The sequence below is a fragment of the Ammospiza nelsoni genome, chromosome 8 (assembly GCF_027579445.1).
Source record: "Ammospiza nelsoni isolate bAmmNel1 chromosome 8, bAmmNel1.pri, whole genome shotgun sequence".
In the NCBI taxonomy this organism is placed as follows: Eukaryota; Metazoa; Chordata; class Aves; order Passeriformes; family Passerellidae; genus Ammospiza; species Ammospiza nelsoni.
Window position 1 is genome coordinate 29,085,970 of NC_080640.1, and position 23,364 is coordinate 29,109,333.

Here is a 23,364-nt window from a genome sequence, read left to right on the forward strand (position 1 = left end):
TTCTTGAGGGCTATCTGTAGGCAAGCTGCTGAAGAATCAGGGCAATAAATCACTGTGCTGCTTTTCCTTACTCCCTCTGTTAGAACCATGCTTTCAGTGCTCAGAAGGGATTTCCAGACTACTCTTTTCTACTAGGCAACCCTTCTTAACATAACAAATGTTATGTTAGCACATTTTTAGTGTTGTCTAGCTTACCTTTGCTTTGTTAACACATTTTTAGTGTTGTCTAGCTTACCTCTGCTCACTTTGAGGCCTGATCTGACTAAAGGACTGTGAAGATCTTCAGTGAATGAAATCAGGGGTTGTGGCTGAAGTCTGGCTACTCCCATCTTACACAACACCTGGCTATTTCTGGCTTTGGTGGGCTACTTGCAGGTAGGAAGCCACAGAAACTTTTCTGTTGTGGTGCAGAAAAACTTGCTGGCAGAAATTCTGTCTTAAAGAACAAATAGGAAAACATTGTTTCTAAGAGGTAAGATGAATGAGACTCCCCAGAAGCAAAGACTTCTTAATATTGGTCTTAATATTTCAAACAGAATACCCTGGAGAGCAATGCTTCTGATTTGCTCCTTCCTCCTATGCTACTGCTTTTATCATAAACAAAGAAACATTTTTACACCTGACATCACCACTCTCTCTTTTGAGCCCATTACCTTTTTTTACTAATGGTAAGTTCAAAGAAATAAAATTTTGCTTCCAAAAGTAAATTAAATATGTAACATTTTCATAAATTAGCACTTGAAAAGCAAACACTGTACTGAATGTACTTACTTTCAATGTCATTGCCATTGCTTTGTGATTTTTTTCAAAGCTCTTAACATGGCATTCTTTGCATGATATCTTGCAAAAATTGTCTAGAAAAGTACCAGCTTTACACATCTATCAATTAAATAAGCTGTATTCAGGAAGCTGAGGGTTTGCTAATAGGTAATGAGGAATTCTGTAAGATGGTTGACAACTAAGGCAGGGAGAAAGTGGAGAAAACAGTGTTTATACATATTTTGGAGCACACTGAAAACCTTACAGACATCCTGCTGTTTACCTACATTTTTCCTCCCTGTGTCTGTCATGACCAATTAGTTTCATGTCCCTTGGGTAATATCATGCTAATTAAATATTAGAAACCATGGGGAAAAGTGGCAAGAGGTTTGTTTTTCTTTTGCTGTGCAGTTTAACAGTAACTGACAAGCACCAACCTTCCAATATCATATGCAAACTGTAGGATTTCCTTGTGACATTCCCAACCATAAATCCTAATGTGCTATGCAAATATGCAAAATTTCAGTAAAATTCAATGAATGGCAGCACAACTGAATGCTTACAAGCAGCATTAAAAAGGGAAGGATGCAAGGCAAAATTAAGGAAGTTTCTTCAAAGAGCTAGGAGACAATTTGTAACTAAACAGTTTTATTTACTTTTTTTTCCAAAATAAAAAACACAAAATAACCACCAAGATTAAAGGCCATAGACAGCATTAACCAAATGAACCAGCCACTTGGTTATAGTAGCTGATAACTAGAATAACTGGATATTATTGCATATACCTCAGGTTCATTTATATATCCATTACAGTTTGGCAAGATTACAATCATACAGTAGCTTTGGTTGTGTAAAACCTAGTAGCAATACTTACTTAAAATGTGACTGCTTAACATTTTATGACAACAGCTATTATTCTGTCTTGACATACCTTCTCTCACTCCATGTTCTTGTCCACTTTGCCACTGACCCAGAATTAAGGAGACATATTTGCAACCATCGTTTATAGCCCTTCTTTATCACCACGTGGTGATGGATCTCAGAGGGGTAGGAATCTCTCCCTTGCTCTCCTCATACAGGTTTGTAGAGCAGCCTCTCCTCCATGCTGGTGGCTCCCACCACCCAGCTGGGGCAGCCTCAGCCTGGCAATGAGTCCGTGCAGAATGCAAATATGTCGAGGTGTTTATGGCTTTCAGGCCAAAGCCTTTCAGTGCTGGGGGGTGACTGTACTGCCTTGCCTTTGGATACAGAGAAAAAACCACAAACAAACAGACAGCTTTTCACATTGGTGTGCTGAGCTGCCAGCACTGAACAGTATTAACAAACCTAATACACATTACTACCTTGGTTACAGAGTTGTGCCTGAGACACTGCACAGGATTGCATGTGTATGTTCTACAGTCTATGTATTTTAGTTTTGGTCTTTTAAAAAAATGCTCTCATCCTTATGTAATCTAGTGTAACACTGCAGCTTTAGAGTAATGGTTGATAAAAAGTCATAAACACACAGGCTATTTAGAAACACTGGAAGCTTTTGCTTGTCCTGCACCACTTGTGCAGAATTCCTGCCTTTCTGTCATCAGTCTGCCCCCAGCATTCTGGGAACATTTGCTTCCACAGGAAATATATCACCTACTTAAAAATAACCTAAAATTCTCAGTTCTACCTGGGAAAGCTATAAAATAATTTGGATCAAACTGAAGTAATCTTGTTTGTGAAGACCCTTCTTCACTTACAAAATGCTGGAACACTAGATAACTAGATCTACTTGTTTGTGCAGCCCTTTCATTTGCTTGCACTGAAGCAAAAAGGAATTCAGCATGAGGAACGGCTGCATGGTGAAGATCCTGCAGAACAAGGTAACTGCCATGCAGTAATTCAAATGCAAGCAGTGTGACTGCTTTTTGCATTCAAATCCATACTTGTATAAGGATATAAATTAATAAGCCCTTCTAAATGATTTTAGAAATATCCTCTTTGATCTAGACATATAAAACCTCTGAATACTTAGAATCACTAGATTTCACATGGCCCACATATTCATAATTATTTGCACTTACATGGCAAATATTAGAAATACATTTGCCTGCAGTTGAACAGGTAATTATATTGTCTATTATTCAGCTGAGCAAAGATCAAGCACTCTATATCTTGCAGTTATTGGATCTTATTCTAACCCTTTGCTTTAGAAAGAGGAAATAACCATCTAATTATATTACCAGTGCACAGTACTTAGTTTGAAAAAGACAACCTATAGTAGACAGCTAGATTTTTTTCCTAAGATGACTTTTTATGAGATACTCTAAAAGCAGTCTCTTATGACTGAAGATTGTCTATTTCACTGTACTCGCATAGTAAAAATAGTTAAAATCTAATTACAAAGCTGCTACATGGTTATTTTGTGGTCTGTAAAACAAAACAGTATCCAGAATTTTATCTGAACAAAATACACCAGACAGTATAAAAATATTTCCCAACTGGAGATTGACACATTAATGCTGGATTTGGTTTTTTTGTATAAAAAGTAATGTAATAATGGTTGACATTTATCTGCTTACCAGTCAAAAATATACATATGACTTCAAGGAGCTGTTCCAGGCTCATTTTCAGTGAGCTTGTGCTTTTGACCCTAGAAGTAATAAATGCACAAGTGGAACACAGTTTCCTGAAAACCTGAACTTTATCTTATTTCTAACAATAAGAGTAACTTCTGGCTATGGATTTCCACTTATTTGCTTTGTTCAGGCAACTACAGCAGAGGAATTCCAGAAGCACCACTTCCGCTTTGAATGATGTTTGTTCAGTGCAACATCTTCCTTTTCCCTCTCCTTTTTAACTCGCTGGTAGTGATCTTCTTCCTTCAAATACCACACAGGCGGCCACCGATGCCTCTCAAAATATTCTTGATTATCTGATGGAAAAAAAACCAATTAAAAATCCCCAAAGATGCCAGTAAGATACACAAATGCCAGAAATGTCTTGCAAAAAGCTATGCAGGTAATCATTGATACATTTTCTATGCTGGCTTGCTTATCAAGGATTCACCCGGTTTCCTCAAATGCCTTATGTGTGAAAAGACTTTGAAAGCGGTTACACACAAGAGGCATTGGTTCACCAAAGCTGTAAAAAAGCAAGGCCTTTATAAGAGTGTATTTTTCATTGCAGAGCCTGAAAAGAGCTCCGTTCCTTTTAGCATCACTGAATTAGGTAAAGAACATGATGCTTGCCCAGCAATCAGGCTAATGATTATGACCTTTCTTTGCAGATAAGAATTTATGAATGCTGTTCAAGATAGCACAGAGGTTCAGTCTCATGGCTTAGCTACGTGAGCTCATCTTTGTCTTTATGTTTAATCAACTGGGTGGGGAGAAAGAAGGGGAAACCTGATGAAAATTGGCAGGGAAGTTGCCCATACCTGAAGATTTAGCTTTGATTTCCTTGCGGAACTTGGAGCAAACGCTGTTGTAATTGGTGCAGATGTAGTGCAAGCACCAAGCTGCCAGCTGGTTAGCATTGTGAAACTGTGAAGAAAAACAAAGAGCTTATTCCATTTCCTGGGGTTATCATTCATTTTGCAGCCCCTATTAACAACTAAAGCTAGAATGGTCCCAGCAGATGGTACCTGGCTGTACTGTCCCAGGTGATCATTCTGACTGCCAGCTCTGATCTCAGAGTATAAACATGAGCTAGGTGCTGGCCACAGAGGATATTCTAACAGCATAAGAAATATTGCTTCTGTCTCCAAACAGGAGAAGGAAATACAAGAAAGATTTCTCTTCTTAAGATAAAAATGAAATGAAGTGAGCTGCTTTCTCTTGGGAGGGGCTCAGTTCTGGTTTTGCAACAAGATTACAGGTATTGTACAGAGGGTCTCAAAAACAGCTGCAGGGTATCTTGCATGGTGGCCAGTGTTTTAGTGCTACTTTTGTGCAGTGTTTTAGTGCTACTTCAAGCTAAGCTGCAGCTGACTCATTGTTAGTGTGAAATCAGGAATAATAAAATTTAAACAATATTTCAGCTTGTTCCACTGTAGCTGAGAGTCTGCTGCATTTTGGGAAACAGTTGTGCAGTTTAGCTGTGAGCTAAGAGCTCTCTCTTTTAATTATTTATAGGACTCAAGAAATACTGAAATGCACTTGAACATAAAGAAGATTTGCACATACACTGAACTATCAGGTGATTGACTTTAAGTAGCCAGTTTAAGGATTCAAGAAATGTTTTCTTTGCAGTACAGGTCTAAATATATCTCCAAGAACTGAATTGAAAGGAATGCAAGAATCAATCCCCATTACAAAGCTGACCAGCTTAATACATTGCTTTTCATGTTAGTTAGTGCACCATGGTCATGAGAACATGGAGCTTGGAAGTTCCACAATCAACACAAAGTAAAATATATATTTGGATGACAACTCCTCTGAGGTTACTTAAAGGGATATTTTACCTTTGAACTAATGAAAAAAAACCTCCTTTAAAATAGACAACAGAGCTAAGTTTTATTGTCAGTCAGTCTCAGAAGTGCAGGCTTTGAGCCACTTGGAAGCAATGCTCAGAACCAGTAGGGAGCTAAAAGCAAGTCCAGCAGCTGACCAGAATCTCTCCAGAAGGCTGTGAACACTGACCTGTGCCAGTTCCAAATAGGAGAGGACTTCTCCATCTATTGCAACGCCGCTCATGGAGGCCTTTGTCAGCTCTTGCACGGCATGCTGCTCTGTTAGGGGAGAAAACTCATCACTCACAGGGCAAGCAGCCACACTGCAAGGTCACACCATGGTCACAAAGAAGCCAGGCAGCATGTGCTCCCTCCTCCTGGTGGCAACCAGCATTATGCAGGGGCCATGTTCACACAGGTATCCTTAGCAAGCTGAGGTCTGGGCAAGTCAAATCCTGACCTTTAGAGCTGTGGCTGAAATGTGGCTCATAACCACTTATGGAAGCACAAAGTTCAGCAGCCACTGGTCTTTCTCTGGCATGGGTGCAATATTCAATTTAAATTAGAAATATGGATCAGCTGTCTCCTTTCAGTCATACAAAGTTTTTAATCAACAGGGCAACTGAATTATTTATTAATGAGTATTCACACAGCACAGATAGAGAAAAGGTCACTTGAAGCCCTCTAAGTTTTCAGATTGGCTGTTCCTAGGGATTCAGATGAAGGCTAACCAGCCCCCCTCAACAATCACCTCAGTTCAAGATTCTCCTTAACCCCTTCCTAGAATCTTAAAAGTCTGAGTGTTTTTTGGGAAACATTGGCAGTTGGTTTGATTCTGCTGGGTTTAGTTGTTGGCAGTAGCCTTTGGACTCAAAATTATTTCACCAAGAATTACATGGAATGAAATATTCTTAATAATGAATGTATGTTTATATTGCAGTTACCTTAAAAACTACCCAAAAGTAAGCCAAAGTGTGCAAATAAAATCTGGCAATAAAGATTTGGTCTATCAGAAGCAGTAAAGACAACAGACACAGTCCTGATGCACAGCTGAAGGACAGCCAGGGTTTGGTATGTGATTAAATTTTGCCTAAATGTAGTCCTGTAGGTAGGTGTAGCTTTGTTTCAGCTTTCTCTGAGTTTTGGTCTTGGTCATGTCTCCAGAACAATGCCAAATTACTGACACAGAGAGAGACAAATTAACACGACCCAAACAATCCCAGAGGGTGGGGTTGTGTATGGATTTATTTTTAAAACTTTAGTGGTATTCTAACCTGTAATTTTTCTTTAAATATGGGATTGAAATGAGGTTCAGTCCCCATGGATATACCAAAATATCCAATTCTCATCTAGTGAAAAGGGACCTAGACAGCATTTCTAAAAACATGATCATATAGCTAAGTTCTGAATTGGCTCAGTTACTCTCTTTGAACAGAAATATAAAGTGGAGCATTTCATTCATTACTTAATGGAAAACCCAACATCCTTCCTGGTTTTAGGTAAATTATCAACAACAGAATGGATATTACAATCCACAGACATTATCCTCAATGCTAAAGAGAAGGTTTACTCTTTCTGTTTTTAAAGCACAGAAAACTTCAGTGCTCTGAGCTGGATTATCACGAAACTAAAAAAGGCAAGAGAGAGGCAAATACATTTCTCTGTGTGAAAATATCAATTTGCATTACAATACCCCTCTCAGAAAAAAAAAAAAAAATCTCTGACATTTGAGAAAATGTGATGTGTTCCAAAAACCATTAAAGCAAATTTCAGCTGTTGCAGAAGATACTGGCCAAAAAATTGTTACCTGCTAGAGCAATCAGGTGAGGAAGGCAAAACCTATTTGCCAATGCAATTAACTCAAGGGTGTCCAGTTCCTGACTGGAGGACAGTTGCTTGGTATACAAGTAATCTAAAACTGCTTGCATGGAGGTCTTGTTTATGTTGGGCAGAGCTACCTGGAAAAGATATTTAAGAAGAGAATTAGTAATTATTAAGGGATTTTCAGATAGCAGCTACATTTCACTTCTCTTACTTTGCCTGACTGTCTCCTTTTTCTCTTCAAGGCATTTCAGAAATGCAGAGAAAACATTTTTCAAAGCAGAAATTTCCCATTCAAGTTCAAGACTGCCAACAGGTAAGCACTGCTCCAGAGTCAGATCCTTTGCCAGGTTATATCCAAGCTGGAATTGGATCCACATCAAACAGTGACTCTGTTCAATGCTCTCCAGCCTGCAAATTGACAGCTACACATAACAGCCACTGAGCACTTCCCATGCCAAACCTCCCTTGGTGGACTCCTTGAGGAAAGCAATCTATCTGCTCCTGGCAAGGGATTTCCTGTGGATTTTGAGAATAACAGAAAACAAAGGATAACAGTAAAACCACCCCTCTGTCTTTTGGTAAATAACCAAATTGTCCAGGTAAACAAGGTTGAGAAGGAACTGAGAACTGAAGAAATGAGGAAAAAAAAAGTAAGCCCTTTCTGCCCCACACATGTAGTGAGTGTAACCAGCATGGAATGAAGCTGCCAGGACTAGGATAAAAACTGTCTAATTTCTCATGCTAAAGCATAAACCTTTCATGCATATCAGCCACTCTGGGAAACAGCTCAGTTCTCCAAGTGAGAGCAGCTAGCTGTGAAACTCATTCATTATTGATATATTTTTGTTAATGCAGAGAACTGTAAATTTAATGAATGAGTTTATAAAATTTGCCCCAAATACATAAAAGGTAGTATGTAAAAATAGATGGGTTTTATTATTTCTAAACCATTCAATTAATATCTACCTATATTTTAAAACTTCCAAAAGGATTACTGAATGCTTTAAACTCTACAAAATGGAAGCTAAATATTTTAAATTGGAATGATGAGCTAAGACTGTGAAGCTAATAATTAAAAATAGGCTGGTAGAAAATAAATGCATATTCTTCATTGCCAAATGCTGCATACTAGAATCAAATTCTTTATTTTTTTTTTAACCACTTGTTGAGTGTGCCTCTGGGAAAGGAATTATGTTTACAGCTGTATTAGAAGAAGCCAGAAAAATCTAAGTAGAAAAATATCTATCAGGATATTAAACACAAAAAACTTTAACACTTCATATGAGCATAACTGGAAAGTAACAAGAAAAACAAACAAAAACAACTGGGTATGGCACAAGAAAAAATATTAGCAATGTGTCTGGAATTTGAAAAACAGACCATGAAGGCACATGAAAATACAGGGCTTCTTCTGCAAAATCTTATTCAAAGCATTGAGATCTTTTGAACTGTATTGCATACCTGCTTTAGTCCACAGGACAAGATGATGCATTACGGAATCTAGGCTGAGTTTCTACTAAAGTTAGTAGAATTTCTCCTAAAGTTAGCTCAGTTTCTACTGTGAAAACAGCTTCCTTTTCTAGTTTAACACTCATATGTCTTTAACCCTTTTTTATCTTTAATTTCTTTATCAATGTCCCTACCCCAAGTATTCTTTGTAGTGATTTTGATTTTATAAATATATATTCACAAAATCTAAAAAAATATTTTAAAGAAATTCACAAATTCCTATTTAATTTCCTTCCCCACATTTAATATTTGACAGGACTTTGTGTTTAAACACAGTCCAGTGCTGGAGGAAGACTTGTGCATTGGAGAAAGTATGTTGTGTCCTGGGCAGCCTTATTTAATGCCTTAAGAAGAAAAGAACCCCAGGTTTGCAAAGAAGAATAAATCCCTGATTTTAGGGATTGTTGCAACCTTTCAAATAAATGATGCTTCCATCATCCTAAATGCATCAGACATTGTAAACAAAAGAGACAAAAATAGACAAATACCTCACTGTTGGAGCTTTCAATAAATGATCCTCCAAACATAGCAGACATCCACTCACAGCTGCAGATCAGCAGTGGCTTGTGGGCCTTGATGCTTCCATCGTCCAATTTAAATGTCACATCTGCCATGGGAACAAAGGCACAGCAGTGCTGCAAGTCTGTGCTTAGGGTGCAACCTGTTCTCAAGAATGTGTTTCACCTTCATGCTGTTAACCAAGGACTTCCTTCATTTCCCATGATCTCCATCTCAAAAATAACTCTTACATTTTAAATAGTTAATAAAAAACTTTAATTGTAAAGGGGGATATTGAATGTTCAACATTTCTGGTAATTGGGTTTCTTATTTAAAAGCTGTGAGTAGATTTTGAGAAATGAAACTACAGAATCCCAGGCTGGAACAGTTGGCCTGGGTAACACCACAATTTTGGGGTCATCCCTCCTCTCAGAACAATGTAAGCTGTCACACTGTTTGAAGTCTATGAAGTGACAGTAACATGGATGAGAAAAAAAAATAGTTCTCTTCCTGCTTAAGCATGTATTTACTTACCAGAAAATGTCCCTTTGCAAAGGCACTCTTTTATCCGATTAGCTTTCCTGACATGAAATGCTTTAGTAATCTCTTGATTCATGAAGGCTTCTTTATTCATAATATTCTCCACCATCATTCTCAAGTCAAAGACTTCCAAGATTTCAGCAATCTGAGCCAGTCTGGTGAGGTCTTTTTCATTTTCATCCAGTTGGCCTGTGTATAAAAACTGCAAAACAGTTTTAAAAGGTGCAGCCTGCACAGAGGAATCCATTTTTACCACAGTTACAGGACACGTCCTCTTTGAGACAGGATTCACTTGCATTTCCTTGTGCACACTAACAAACCCCTTACCCCAGCAGGACAGAGATCTTGCTGCAGAGTTTGTTTCACCACATTCAGATTCAAGCACGTTTAAAGACTCACTACTTTCTGGTGGGGGAATTTTAACATCAAGAGATTTCAGGGATGCCTCGTCACTGTCACTGTTTGTCTCAAGGTGACTTGTCAGAACATCCTTACTTGTATTTTCTTTATTACACTGTGTTTCATCCAAGTATGGACTTTCCTCACATTCCATTAAGAAAAGGTCATAAAACTTGGAAGAGGAGGTAGCTAGGTAAATCTTGTGAGCAAAAATGCAGTCCTGCTCCTGAAGAACAAACATGACATCTGCACACAGCGGGCTGTCCAATAAATATCCAGCTTCATTCATGCTCAGCGTGGGACACTCAGGAATTTTGATAACTGGAGGAGGGGCTTTTGGAGGTAGGAATGGAGCCTGAAGCAAAGGTTTTTGGACCTTCTTCAAATGAGATTTCCAGAATTGCAGGTGTCTTCTGGAGATCAGGGCAGCTCTAATTGCATTGTCAAACACATCTTTAATTCCAAACTGGTCAAATACACTGGTTTCATAGTAGGGTATCCCGAGTTCCTTGGCAACCTCTCTCCCTCTCTCTGGTGGCAAAATGTCTCCCCTTTTTATTGGCCTAGGGTAAACAAAAAATGAACCTTGTCACACAAAGTTACGCTAGAAAGCGTGGAATTTTACCAAATATTTTTTTAAAATTCAGCACTAAATCTGACATAACTATCATTCAAATGAAACAAAATATAAAACTAAGTGTACAAAGCCCTTCGGAAATCTACAATCATGACTCCACAAAGTTTTACAATAGCACATACTTCTATTTTCATTTAAGTTTGGTGGTGTCTTTGCAATGTGACTAAACATATGCAGAAATCACTTAGGCAAAATGGAGCTGCCTCTTACTTAAAGTGAAATTTAAAATAAAAAAATTTGATAGGATACTCGAGAGCTTTCATTATTTAAAATCCTTCTACCACCCCTTACTACTCAGATATTCTGTCACAACCATCATTTAAACAGAAATGGAAATTCTCATGACATAAAAAATACCAGAAATACAGCTAAATATGAAATGGAAATATTCCTTAAGCTCATGCTTTTTAAAGAAAATCATAGTATCCTACAACAAAAGAGTAACAACAGCCACTGCAAGAGATAGGCTTGTTTTGGCTGCAGGAGTATTATGTGGGAACTCATGAATTTCCAGAGCAGCTCTAGTACATGATACAGGGTAAACAAACCAGTAAAAAGTCTGGGCTAGGATCCATTTTCCCAGCAAAAAAAAAAAAAAAAAAAAATCATCTCCCCAGAAGACACGACCCAAGAGTGTGTTCTGTGAGCCCACCATATTGGGCAGACACGAGCTGGCACAGATGGAACACGCCCCAGACAACAGCTTGCTGAGTGCCAGCTAACAAATAACCAGCTCAGGAGGCAGGAGCCTGTGCCAGACACACAGAGCTCTGACTCAAACTTACTAATGGTGAAATCAGGGAGCAGGATTAGGGCAGAAGAGGAGTTTTGGAAAAACACAATTTCCTTTTAAAGAGTCAATCAAAAAGCCCACCCCGCCCTCACAACAAAGAAATGTTTAATGAACAAACAGACCTATAAAAATCATATTGCTAAGTCGAGAGTTTGACTGCAATGCAATGCAAAGTTTTCTAAGGGCCCACAAAATATTAATTCAATCTCTTTACGGAAATTTGTTACAATACAGTCATTAATTACACAATCATGGATCTTATTTCCGTGAATCTGGTCTCATTCAAATTCCCATAAAAGGAATAAATTAGAAGCAAGCCAGTTATTGTGGGACTGTTGTTGCCAAATATGTGAATGGTTGTATTTTGTATCTGGGAGAGACAAAGCTTCTCTAGAACAACCACCAAATTCTCTTTTAATCTCAGAACTTTTAGAAGTTTAATTTGCAACCATTTCATTTTCTGCTATGATCTAGGATTACATTTAGCAAAAAACCAAAAACCTGAGAATTAAGAAAATTTGAGTAGAATCTGCCAGTTTAAAATAGTACCTGACAATAGTGAGAGGGTAGGACAGGATACATATGTTCATGGAGAAAAATACCCAAGAAAACATTCAATAATCATTACCATCTCTACCTTACCGTAGTGTTCTGCCACCCAAACATGTTTAGACAGCCAGTGTGCAAAACTTTTTTGGAAAACTTAATAACTGTGTGTGTTAAAGAAATAACCAACTCAGACAACAGAATTAAAAAAAGAAGAAAGCACATATATTCTCATTGCCAAAAAAAAGGAAACTAGGCTCTCCAGTTTCTCTTGTGCAAGTGTTGTACCTGACTACCAAGGTGATTTTTTTTTAAATTCTCATTTTTGTTTAAACTTTACCTTGCCAGAGGCCGTCTGGCTCTGTTAACAGCCTCGAGGTCGGCGTAGCGGAGATCCAGCTGGCAGCCCACCAGGATGACAGGTGTGCGAGGACAGAAGTGCTTGATTTCTTGATACCACATTGTTTTCACATGATTCAGGGAATTAGGATTAGCAATTGAAAAGCACAGAACAACAACATCAGACCTAGAAGGGAACAAGAAAATACCTGATTAAAAACCCACAAATGATTTTTGCTGCAGTTTCACCTACTTCCATTACTCTGCTCTGCTCTTTGACAAACGTGCTGACACCCAGATGTCAGAGTAGATGTTGTTGGTGCAAAGGTGTGAGAGAAGCTACACATTTCACCACAAAAGCATGGGAGCACAAAGCCACATACCCAGGAAGCACTGCCCCTCCATGCTGAGATGATCCCAGCACGTGGGAGCGGAGCACTAAGAAGAGAGGTAGGGCTTTCCATTCTCTACTTTTACACAGCAGTTACTCACAGGCTGCCACTGCTCCAGAAACAATTCTGCTGACTGGACACCTAAATTGCAGTTCAAAGATCATTGGTGCTTAGGAATTAGAGAGGAGCTGTGCAAAACTTCAGGAGAGCCACGCAGGCAGACAGATCACTTGTGAACTTGGCATGGAGAAATACCTTTACTGCACTGTTTGAAGTACTGAGGTGGTGGCTTTCGCAATGTGCTTTGCACAGCAATTCTGCAATGTCTTTAATAAATAACCTGTTAGAAGGGCAAACTACTGCAGAACGACCACTTCTACAATATCAGCAAAAATAAACATTACAGTGAAAATAAGGTCAGTAAACTGTAGAATAGGACAGTGGCTTAAATTAGACTAAGCATGGCAATATTTGCAGGCTTTTAAAGGTTTCTGAAAACAGAAATTACTTCACTAAATGAACTTGCTATATAAATTATAAGGATTAAGGTTGACAGTTCATCCACTGAACCACAGCCTAACTCTTGTCAGAGCTGGCACCCAAAGGCAGAGAAATGATTGAATGCTTGTCTCAGGGCATATCTAACTAGGGGCAATTTCATTATTTATAAACAAGCAGTTCTCAAGCTCTTGGGTTTTATGGGGAAAAAAACAGAAAGAAAAGAAAGAAAAAAAAGTTGAATTTAAACTCATAAGAAAAATTGGGGAGAAGGGACATTTTGAGGAAGCAACTTATTGCTACAGAATTGTCAGCAGGATAAGCTCAGCAATGCCATCTCTATCTCAGTTCTATTATTCTTTAATTTAGCACCAATATGTTGTATTTGCAGTTTGTGTCATGTACAGAGCATCAGCAGCAGTGAATTTTAACATTCACCTTTTAAATAATGAAATACCTCCTCAGTAGTGCTGCTTTCTACATTTCACTGAGGGCATAGATATATCCAGCTATTTCTAAAGACAGCTGCACACAATATGGAGACTGCTGTGAGCATCAATTTAATGCAAGAGAAATGCTCCTGCTCCAAATTTCTGTCTTAGATAAACTGCAACACATCTGTCATATCCAGGAACAAGGCCTTTTCAAACTGGAAAGTTCTCTAGTAAATAGGGAAGGGCTAAGCAGCCAACACAATGGTCTGCTGCACAGCTGAGGCAAACATGCTTTAAACTCAAACTTGCTCTATTCAAGGTCAGGTAGGAGTAAAACCTAAACTCCAGCAGACATTTGCTCAGATCCCAGACAGAGAAATCAATGTACAGCTAAAGTACAAAAAACTCTGTGTTACATGTACTCTAATAGGGTCAATTGTTGTTTAATTCAAGGCCATCATAACTGCTGGAGTGGCAAGCATTGGCTGCCTGGCTGCTCCTAATTACAGCTAAGCATCTTACAGAGACAGCCTGTCAGCATCCTTCAGAAATTAATACCTAAGCCCAGTAATTGCAGTCAGGAGGACCCAACCCTCCTGACCTTACAAGCCACAAGACACACATCACATTTCCCAGAAAACCAAAAGGAAACAACTCCAGCAGGTGTTCACAGGCAGGACACAGCAGTCCCCAGGTGCACAGGGCTGGGCACAGCCTGTGCTCAGGAGGGAGCCAGGAGTGAGCTGTGTCCCTGGGCAGGGCAGGCTGCCCCAGCACAGCCCTGCATGTCTTACAGCCCTTGCCAAGGCAGTATCATGTTTTTGCCACCGTGGTCCTTGAGCAGCTCTTGCCTCTGACCTTTGCTGGGAAACTGTAAAACAGAGAGGAGCAAAGCTGGGTTCTTCCAAAACTCACTGCACTGCACTAACAGGACACTGTCACCTTACTGCTTTCCACATGGAAAGAAAAACAGAGTAAAGAGGTAAAAAAAAGTGACTTGCAAATTATTTTACTTGTATTTATCCTATTATTTATCCTGTATTTATCCTATTATTTATCCTTTCCCCATCAAACAAAGATTCCTGAGAGTTCTGCTCTGGACAGAGAGAAATTAATGGTTCTGTGCCAGGAACAGGACGGATGGGAAAGCACTGGGTAGTGGCAGAGTTCACACGCTGAACCAGCAGCACAGCTGCCTCTGCTAGCTCACAAAATACAGCCACTCCATCATCATAAATTAAGTTTTCATTCAAGTCATAAGCACAATTTGCACTCAGTACCAACTGGAGACAGAAATGGATGAGGAAGATTAACCAGCTACATAGAACTGTGAGCATTTCAGGAAAGGTGTCCTTTGGAAACTTTAATTAAAGTACCTACAATTCCTATTAATGTCAAAGGCACATTTACAACTTGCTAACACTGCAGTATAAAGTTTGGTTCGACATTTGTTCATAAAAAAGCAGACCCTGTCAGGTTAAAATATGCATGAATATTTCCTAAACATTAAAAATTTACCAATGTTATTTTAATATTCTCAGGGAATGTAAAAGGGTATGATTTTTTAAAATGCCTATTCTACTGCTGTTTTTGTGCAGTTACTTTTTTGTGTTGGTTACCCAGAGAATGAGAAAGAAGAAAAAAGAAGTAAACCTGATTTGTCCTTTCTCTCTGCGGCAACATATTCACAAATACAAGCTGCACTTATTCTAAAAACAAATTTCATAGCCATTTCCCAGTGAAATTCAGGAATAATTCAAGAAACATTTTTATAAACCTGAACACCAAGAAGTGCTTTATAGAATCATTGAACAGTTTGGGTTGGAACAGACCTTAAAGACCAACACTTTCCACCCCCCTGCCATGGAAAACCAGGAAACCCAGACTGAGATCCTGAGACCCTGGGAGTGGAAAACAGCACAAGAAATCCATCTAATACCTATTCACAAAGAAATAATTCACTAAGATCAAGATTTCGACAAAAAGTAGCTTCCCACACTTATCATTTCCAAAAGATTTTGATGTTGCCTTGCAGCCTTTCAGTGTAGAGCCCAAATGCCACCCTTCCACCCAGTCTCTGACTTAGGAAGGCAAGGCAAAATATGAAATTATGCAATACCACAAATAACATCTGCCACATACTTTTTTACTCCTTAAGGAAGGATTAAAGCATTGGAAGTGTCCTTCTATTATAGATAAATTATGTATACATCAAGGTGAGCCTCAGGCTCACTAACAGCCCCATTTGGCACACACCTTTCTAAAGAAGGAAGGATTCCTAACAGAAATTCCATAGCAACCTCTTTCTACTCACAGTATGGAACCATGGTGGGATGCAGAGGAGAGAAGCAGGTCTGCATTAATTTCAGTGGCCCAAGTATATAAAGCATTTACTTCCCTATCAGCTAAATGAAAGAGCCTCAAATGTTCACACTGGTAACAAAAGAAGAAGAAAGAAAACAGTGCATACACATAGCCTATCAAAATAAAGTTATTGCAGAAAGCTGTCTATGTGACCCTCTCTCATTATCACAGTCTTTCTTGGGCCTAAGTCAAACTCAAAAGAGAAAAAAATCATGACAAATATATGTATATGTTGTAAAAATGGTTTTTCACAGTTCTTCATGATCATATGATGAACCTAAATGGTTATAAACCACTGTAAAGTAGAAGGGGAGGCTCACAAATTTGGGTAGCTGAAGATGATTTGAAGATACTGCCTATTGCTTTTTTGTGGCAGAAAATGTGACAAGAGGAAGCAGCAGAGCTGAAGACACCTGAAATAACTGGATTCCCCATCAGCTGAGCCTCTGCCAGTGAGCAAGAGACTGCCCTGTGTCTGTTCAGTACCTCTGCTCTAGAGAGACATCTCTGAGGACCACTTCCATCCCAGGCCAGCAATGGCTTGAGAGGCACAGGGAATGTGTGAGCTTTCATTCACAAGGCACTTCTGAAACCCCAGACCTCTGAAGAAAGGAGGGGAGCTGCTGGCCCAGCCTCAGTTCAGGCACCAGCTGCTCCATGACAGAGGGCACTGATCTAACTAAAGGCAGACCAACTCTGTGAAGCCACATACCTCACCCTAATCTCACTGAATTTGATGAATGCAAGTACCATTTTCCATCAAAGCTACCTTGATTTTGTTCTTACAGAAACAGCATCATCATTGTCCCTTGAGGAAAAAAAATTAGACAGAGGTTGGTAGAAGTCTTCAGATATCAGTGATAAAGCTCTGTTCTCATGGACTCCTTTCAGCAGCATTCCAAAGCTATACTTTTAGGGATTCAATTACATTGGAGTAACTGGTAAAGGGAATTGTAATCACACAGAAAGCTGAATGCATGTGTTCCTCTGCATGCATACAATACCCACAAGGCTTACAAAATCCATTCACAACAGAGGAAATATTCTAAACCCATTTTAAGAGACTCTCTCAGCAGTCTAACAGCAAGACTCATTCACATTTGTAAGTCATGAGGAAAAAGCTGTTTTCTGTCCATGCTGCATGAACAGATTTTGTTTGGTCTACAGCTCATATTTAAGTTGCAAGTAAATAAGTCATCCTGGCTGAATTAGCTAACAACCCCCATTCACGGTATTGAGAATAAATATTTGATTGAATTAACTCTTTGCAGGTTTGTGCTTATGTTTACACATACTAGAGCTGCATGTTAAAAACCCCCAGGATACAGAGGCTATTTATCAAATTAGCTAAACATGTTCACCTGAGGGAGGAAAACAAAAAAAAAAAAAAAAAAGAAAGGATGCAAAAAGGGAGAAAAATAACTACAAGCCAGCTTCTAGGATTAGCTTGAACATGATGATATGTTGACAGTCTCATTCAAAACCAGATTGGACAAGAGAATGGGAGATAGTGAATCCTGACAAGTTGAAATGTAAATTAAGATGTTTTGTCTTTACACTTGCCTCCCAGAGAAACTGCTACAGAATAAAAACTCGGGCTTTAAATGAAGTTCACACCTCATCTGCAGACTTAGAGAATACAATAGCACCCAGGGTAGGTTGTTATTAAACAAAGAGGTGGCTGGGAGCTGGAAATCAATACACTAAATCATAACCAAGGCATTATCATTTTACAGCATTTTGGGATGATTGTGCACCAGATGAAACCCTACAGGAGATTATTAATAATTGGCTGTTTGGCATCACATACTCCTTAAGCTGAACTGAACGGGATATTTCCAAAACTAAAGCACACACTTTAGTCTAAGGGGGGTGAAAAATGTCATTCTGTAAACTGCAGCAAATATTTCCACAAGTCTCTGCAGCCACATCCCCCTCACTCCCTTAAGCTGTCAGGAACTGTTTCCCAAAGCTCCCAGAGGAGTGTGATTATTAAACTACACACCACAGAGCAGAATGCAAGCTGATCTCACTCTCCATACTCCCATTAAGGGATGGCAGAGAAACATTAACTATTCCATCCCCAGTGGCATTCAAATGTTTCTCTAGTCCTGTCACACAAAAATAGTGGAAAATAGATTCCTTTTCCCCTCCTTTCATGTTTCTATCTGTGAAAAATAAAGTTAAGAAGGATTTATCTGTGCTACAAGCCCGATTAACTGTTCACCCAGTCATCTATAGCATAATCTATTTATGTAACATTTTCTAGAACTGTATGGAGCAAACTTTTCCAAGGAGCAGCAGGCGAGTTAATGACTTGCTGGTTCTTGTTACACAGGTTTAGGACAATTAGAGGTCTTGGCTGAATGTTTGCTGGAGTAAGCCTTCACCTGCATGAGGTGCAGATGCACAGAATTTTTTTAAGAGAACCAGAGGATTATATTATTATATGATCCTTCAGACAATCAAAACACAGGGCACTTGCAGGTGTAACCTTGAACAGTTTTCCATGAAATTGGCCTTTCACTGAATTGCAAGACTTGACACAGCTGACTAGACTACAGCTCAATGTACAGACGTGATTTAAAATAAATTCCTAGAAATATGAACATTCAGCATTGAAAAACTAGTTTTAAAATGCCAGCCCAGATGAAATACAAAACAGTCTGTTTTGACTGCAGCATTAACGTTCTTAAAACAAGCAAGTACCTAAGTGCTTACAATCACAACATTTTAAAACTGAAATTCTATTTATAAAGTATTTCTGTAGAGCTTCCAGTTACTTTCTTCATTAATAGACTTGCAGAAAAACCACTAACAGGAGAGCAGGCTTCCAGAACAGCCTTTTAAAGCTAATTAGGATACAGCAAACCTCATTCTACACAAGTTCAGTTCTGCAAACCTCACAAATGAATCACTGTGTTCATATGCTTAATCCTCGAGATCTCAAGTTATTCACGTCCTCCTTGGCGTTTGCAGGATTAGAATCTAAGTATGTTGTTTCCTCCCTCTCCCATCCTGTCAGTAAATGTGGGATCAGGGTTCAGAACATGCCTGATTCTGCTCTCCTAATCTCCAGTAATCTTCTCAGTGACACAGTATCTGTTGCAGAATATCGGGAGGCCACATCAAAGCAGAGCAGTGAGTGGAAACATGAAGTTACATCCAAATTTATCAATGCAGGCTCCACGTGCTGCCAAAAGGTAAAACAGTATCTATGGACATCTTCCAGTAGCACTAAATATTAAGGTAAATATTACCTTAAAGTTTGTAACTTCTCTCACAGAAATTATTTACAAATGGTACAGGTTGTGCAGCCCAGATGTGTTGTTGTTTCCCGACAGAAAATTCCAGGTTATTCATGACTGTGAAAACTCAACTAACAGTGCTGTACACAAAGGAGTGTTGTACAAACATACAGAGTTCTGAAACCTGAAAATTTAATGGGTGGATTCAACCAGCAGAACCCTCTCCAGCATTTCTAAGAGGTAGAGAATAGAAAAGACCATCCTCCTTCAAAGTCACTTGTGTCATCAGGCAGCACAGAGAGAAGAAAAACAGCAAGACAGTACAGTTTGGCCACATGCAATAGAAAGCTGGGGCTGACACTCTACAAAGGGCATTCATTCCCAGCTGGAAAAAAAAAGTGTCTGTCTGTGAAGGTCTGATCAACTGCAGTGACTGAAGCAGATATGAAAAGGTTATGAAAAAGTTCAACAAGGTGAAAAAAATGTGTGAGGACTGAGACCTCTCAAAAGTGAGTTATGAAAATACATGTCCAAAACCCACCTTCAGCTCAGTATTTGCCTAATACAGCTGTTCTGCTGTCTGTACTGCCACAAGGTCAGATCTAATTAAACAAACCAGAAAGACTATCACTGGCTTCAGTCCTTGCTGAAACTATGCTGAACTTTTACAAACATATGTTTATACACGCACATATATAATACACACTGGAAAAATCTAGATCACGTTCATTTAAATATATATTTATTATACATGTATTTTTGGAATTTCCAGGGTTAACTGATTCACTAACAGACATTTTATATTCATAGAAGGAAAACCTCAGCTTTAATTAAGGATATACAGAAGAGCCTCATCTTTCATGAATCTAGCTCTGCTCTCAAGAGGTTAGCTGCCCATTCAACATCACAGGTTTTAATAAAATAAATATTTCATTGAGTGAGAGTGATATTTCCCAACATCTCTCCTTGTTTGTTGCTTGTTAGGCAATTATATCAAACACTGCTTGTACAGGCAGAGAATGCTCATGATGAATTTTCTGAAGCTACGATCTTATTTTGGAGAATGTACTTTAAAATTCAAAATAGGACAACAGTTGTTGACAGAGCTTAGCAGGCTGTTCAAGGAAACGTAGCATAGTAAAACTATGCTGCTTTTTAAATATTTATATCTTTTTAATCCTTCCAGCAGATAATCCTCTTTGCAGTGGGCAGGAGCATGAACACCCATGATTGCTAAGTCCTTGCTTTTCAAAATTTAGATTTGCAATTTATTTCCACCAAGTTTGAATGCAAGTATTTCTTAAAATTTTACTTGGATCAATTTACCTTCCATAAGCAAAGCGCCTGTCTTTGTGGTGGTCCCCAAAAGTATCCCACAGCCTGAGAGAAACACTCACTTCATCCACAACATCTCTTGAGCGTTCAAGGACCTAGAAGAGAACACACAAAACATTCTCTTTCCCTCCATCAGACAGTTACTTTGTAATTCACCCCATCAAAAGGTCCAAAACATACTAGGTCAAGGGTCTACCTCATGCAGTTTTTACCAAAAGATGTATCTTATAAATCAGGCAGAATATTTATATCCCTAAAAATAGGTTTGATGAAGAAATTACTTTAGAACGAGAGGTGTATCAGAGCATGGCTGCAGTAGAGGTCACTCATAAAATACTTGTGAGCTCATCGCTGCATCCTGGCAGGGTGAGGCTTGCCAAGAAACAACAGCAGCACCTCGCAGCATGCGCTGCACACCTTGCACAGCTGCAGCCCTTACCTCCTGGCAGACACGGTACTGATCAATGGCCCAGACGGTCGGGACGTGCGTGGCCAGCAGCTGATACTGAGTCAAGGTTGTGTTGCAGGCTCTGGCACAGATCAGACGAGTCTTTCCCACTGCGTTATCTCCAACCACCACACACTTGATAGTTTCAACGTTGGGTCTTTCGTAGTCCATGTCAATGTCCATTTACCAAAAACTGGAACAAGACAGTTAAAGTCGTTTTCTACTTCTGTGTGAAAACAGTGCTGTTTAGAATCAGAGCCTTTTACTTCCTCTTCTTGAGAGATGCCTGGAGACAACAAACTCTTAAGGAAAAGTGTGTGGTGAACTGTCCCAAAGTAGGCCAGCCAGTCCTTTAAATACTGCTCAGTTATGCAAATACACAACTCTTTGGACCGCAGTGCCTTTATGCTGCTCACATGCTATTTTCACTTTGGTTTCTGTAAACACAAGCCTGTTTGCAGAAGATAGATCTTGGTGAAACAAGGACAGCTAGCATAAACTTACCTCTTGCTAATACTTTTTATGCCAGGAGGAAAAAAAGCCTGGGCATCAGTGGGTTTAACCTGAAGGATACCAGTATAAACCTGCCTTCTGCAGTCCTCCCCATTCAGGATTTGATTTAGGGCTGTCCAGACAATATTGCTAATAGCAACTCACACAGATGGCTTTAGCACACAATAAAACTTGTACAACAACTCCAGAGACTGTTCACTACAAAACCACAATTCCCATTACACCCTGCATGTATCACACATTCTTCATTGTCCAAGGAAAAGTTTTTACAGATCATGGACTAACATGAAACCAAAGAGCCAAGCAGGAACTTGCAAATATACTTCTCTATACCTAGAAATTCTTTTTGATGTAAAATGGAAAGTGAAGAGAAGAAGTTTTTTGAAGATACTGTCCTCATGGAAAGATATTATAGAAAGTATTTCCTTAAATATTCTATGGCAATGTATTGAACAAATGCCTGGATACAAAGGCAAGCTGGAAAAAATGGATATTTGAAAGACTAAAACCAACTCAAGCATGTTTACTACAGTCTGTCATTTTCATATGTGGGATCATAGTTTGATATATCTGAATTTGATTTTCTAATGTCTAGCAGTCTGCTGAGCAATCTGGACTCTGCCAGGGAATTGTAATTAAGGAGGGAGTACAGGGAAAATGCAAGTCACAAACCTTTTCAGTAAGGCTTGCCTAATAATTATTTCAGCAAGGAACCTACAGCAATTTAATTGACAAAACACAGGTGGAGTGTGTGGTGTCCTCTTTTCTGAGAAGAAAGCACTACAGATAAAGAAATCCAATTACTTGTTTTAATGCCTTTTTTAATATTCACATCTCATTCACACTTAGATATAGACTATATATTAGCTGTCAGGCTGTTTAAAGTAACAGATTCAAGCTATTTTGGTGCCCATTTTTCACTGTCAGAGGCACTATGTTCTTATTTAAGTAAAAATCATGTTTAGTAACTACTAGTCAAACACTGATTTTAACCGTATTCTTTTTCATTATTTAAACTGATGTACACCAAGAAAGAAAAGTCTTTGTAAGAACTCAAGGTTACCCATTTAGATAAAATTTTGACTATGGGCTATGCGCTAATAACTATAATGGCTAAGGCATATTTGTAATCTTCATTTATGTGTGGAGGGAGGAGTTAGGGACGACACAGATAAGGTGCAAGAGTGATTTTTGCCACTACTGTGTCACACTGATGTTTCTACAGACACTGAATGCTTCTGGAAATGCTGCAGCACAGACTCTCAAAATAAGAATACATTTTGAAGTTATCCTACCCAGGACTGAAACAGCCCAGACACTGGCCCAAGTGCATGGTTGCACAAGGAGAGCTCTGCAACGTGCCAGATGCAGAGCAGAGAACACTCTTTGGACACACACAAACGCACAAAGAGCGTTGGGCACACGTGAGCCCTCAGCACCTCATGACTCCAGCACCGAGGTTTGGGCTGGTGAGGACACAAACATGTTAGAGACAGCCTCCATCCATTCACCTGGCCTGTAACCTGCATCCTGAGAGGTTACTGCCCTGGAGGTAGAGCACTCCAGAGGCTCCCAGTTCCCTCCTGTGATCCAGCCCCAGCTGCCTGCTGGATGGAAGCTCCCATGAGGCTGGTACCTGGGATGGCCACGGGCTCTGTCCCCTCTCTGTGATTCCAAACACAGGAGGAGAACCCAGAGGTAACTCCTTGTTCCTCCTCAGTCACAATATGAGTAAAAGTACAAAAAAACCCTCTTTTTTGTCTCCATGCTACAGAGAACATGGCACGTTCATACACCACAGCCTCACAGGCAGGGCCCCAAATGAGTAGCAAAACCCCGAGAGCTTTCAGCACGTGATC

General features: G+C 39.3%; 1 protein-coding gene across 1 annotated transcript in view; it reads right to left on the reverse strand.

Moving 5' to 3' along the window:
- Positions 1-1,390: 1,390 nt before the first annotated feature.
- Positions 1,391-23,364, reverse strand: part of RHOBTB1 (Rho related BTB domain containing 1) — a 48,331-nt gene continuing 26,357 nt past the window's right edge. Inside the window, exons 3-11 of the mRNA XM_059477400.1 lie at positions 20,984-21,185; positions 20,536-20,639; positions 12,275-12,460; positions 9,554-10,521; positions 9,010-9,128; positions 6,996-7,146; positions 5,379-5,467; positions 4,175-4,280; positions 1,391-3,670 (exon numbers count right to left, since the gene is read on the reverse strand). Coding sequence (XP_059333383.1) covers positions 3,501-3,670; positions 4,175-4,280; positions 5,379-5,467; positions 6,996-7,146; positions 9,010-9,128; positions 9,554-10,521; positions 12,275-12,460; positions 20,536-20,639; positions 20,984-21,175 — 2,085 coding nt within the window. The 5' untranslated portion in view covers positions 21,176-21,185 and the 3' untranslated portion in view covers positions 1,391-3,500. The remainder of the gene's footprint in view (positions 3,671-4,174; positions 4,281-5,378; positions 5,468-6,995; positions 7,147-9,009; positions 9,129-9,553; positions 10,522-12,274; positions 12,461-20,535; positions 20,640-20,983; positions 21,186-23,364) is intronic.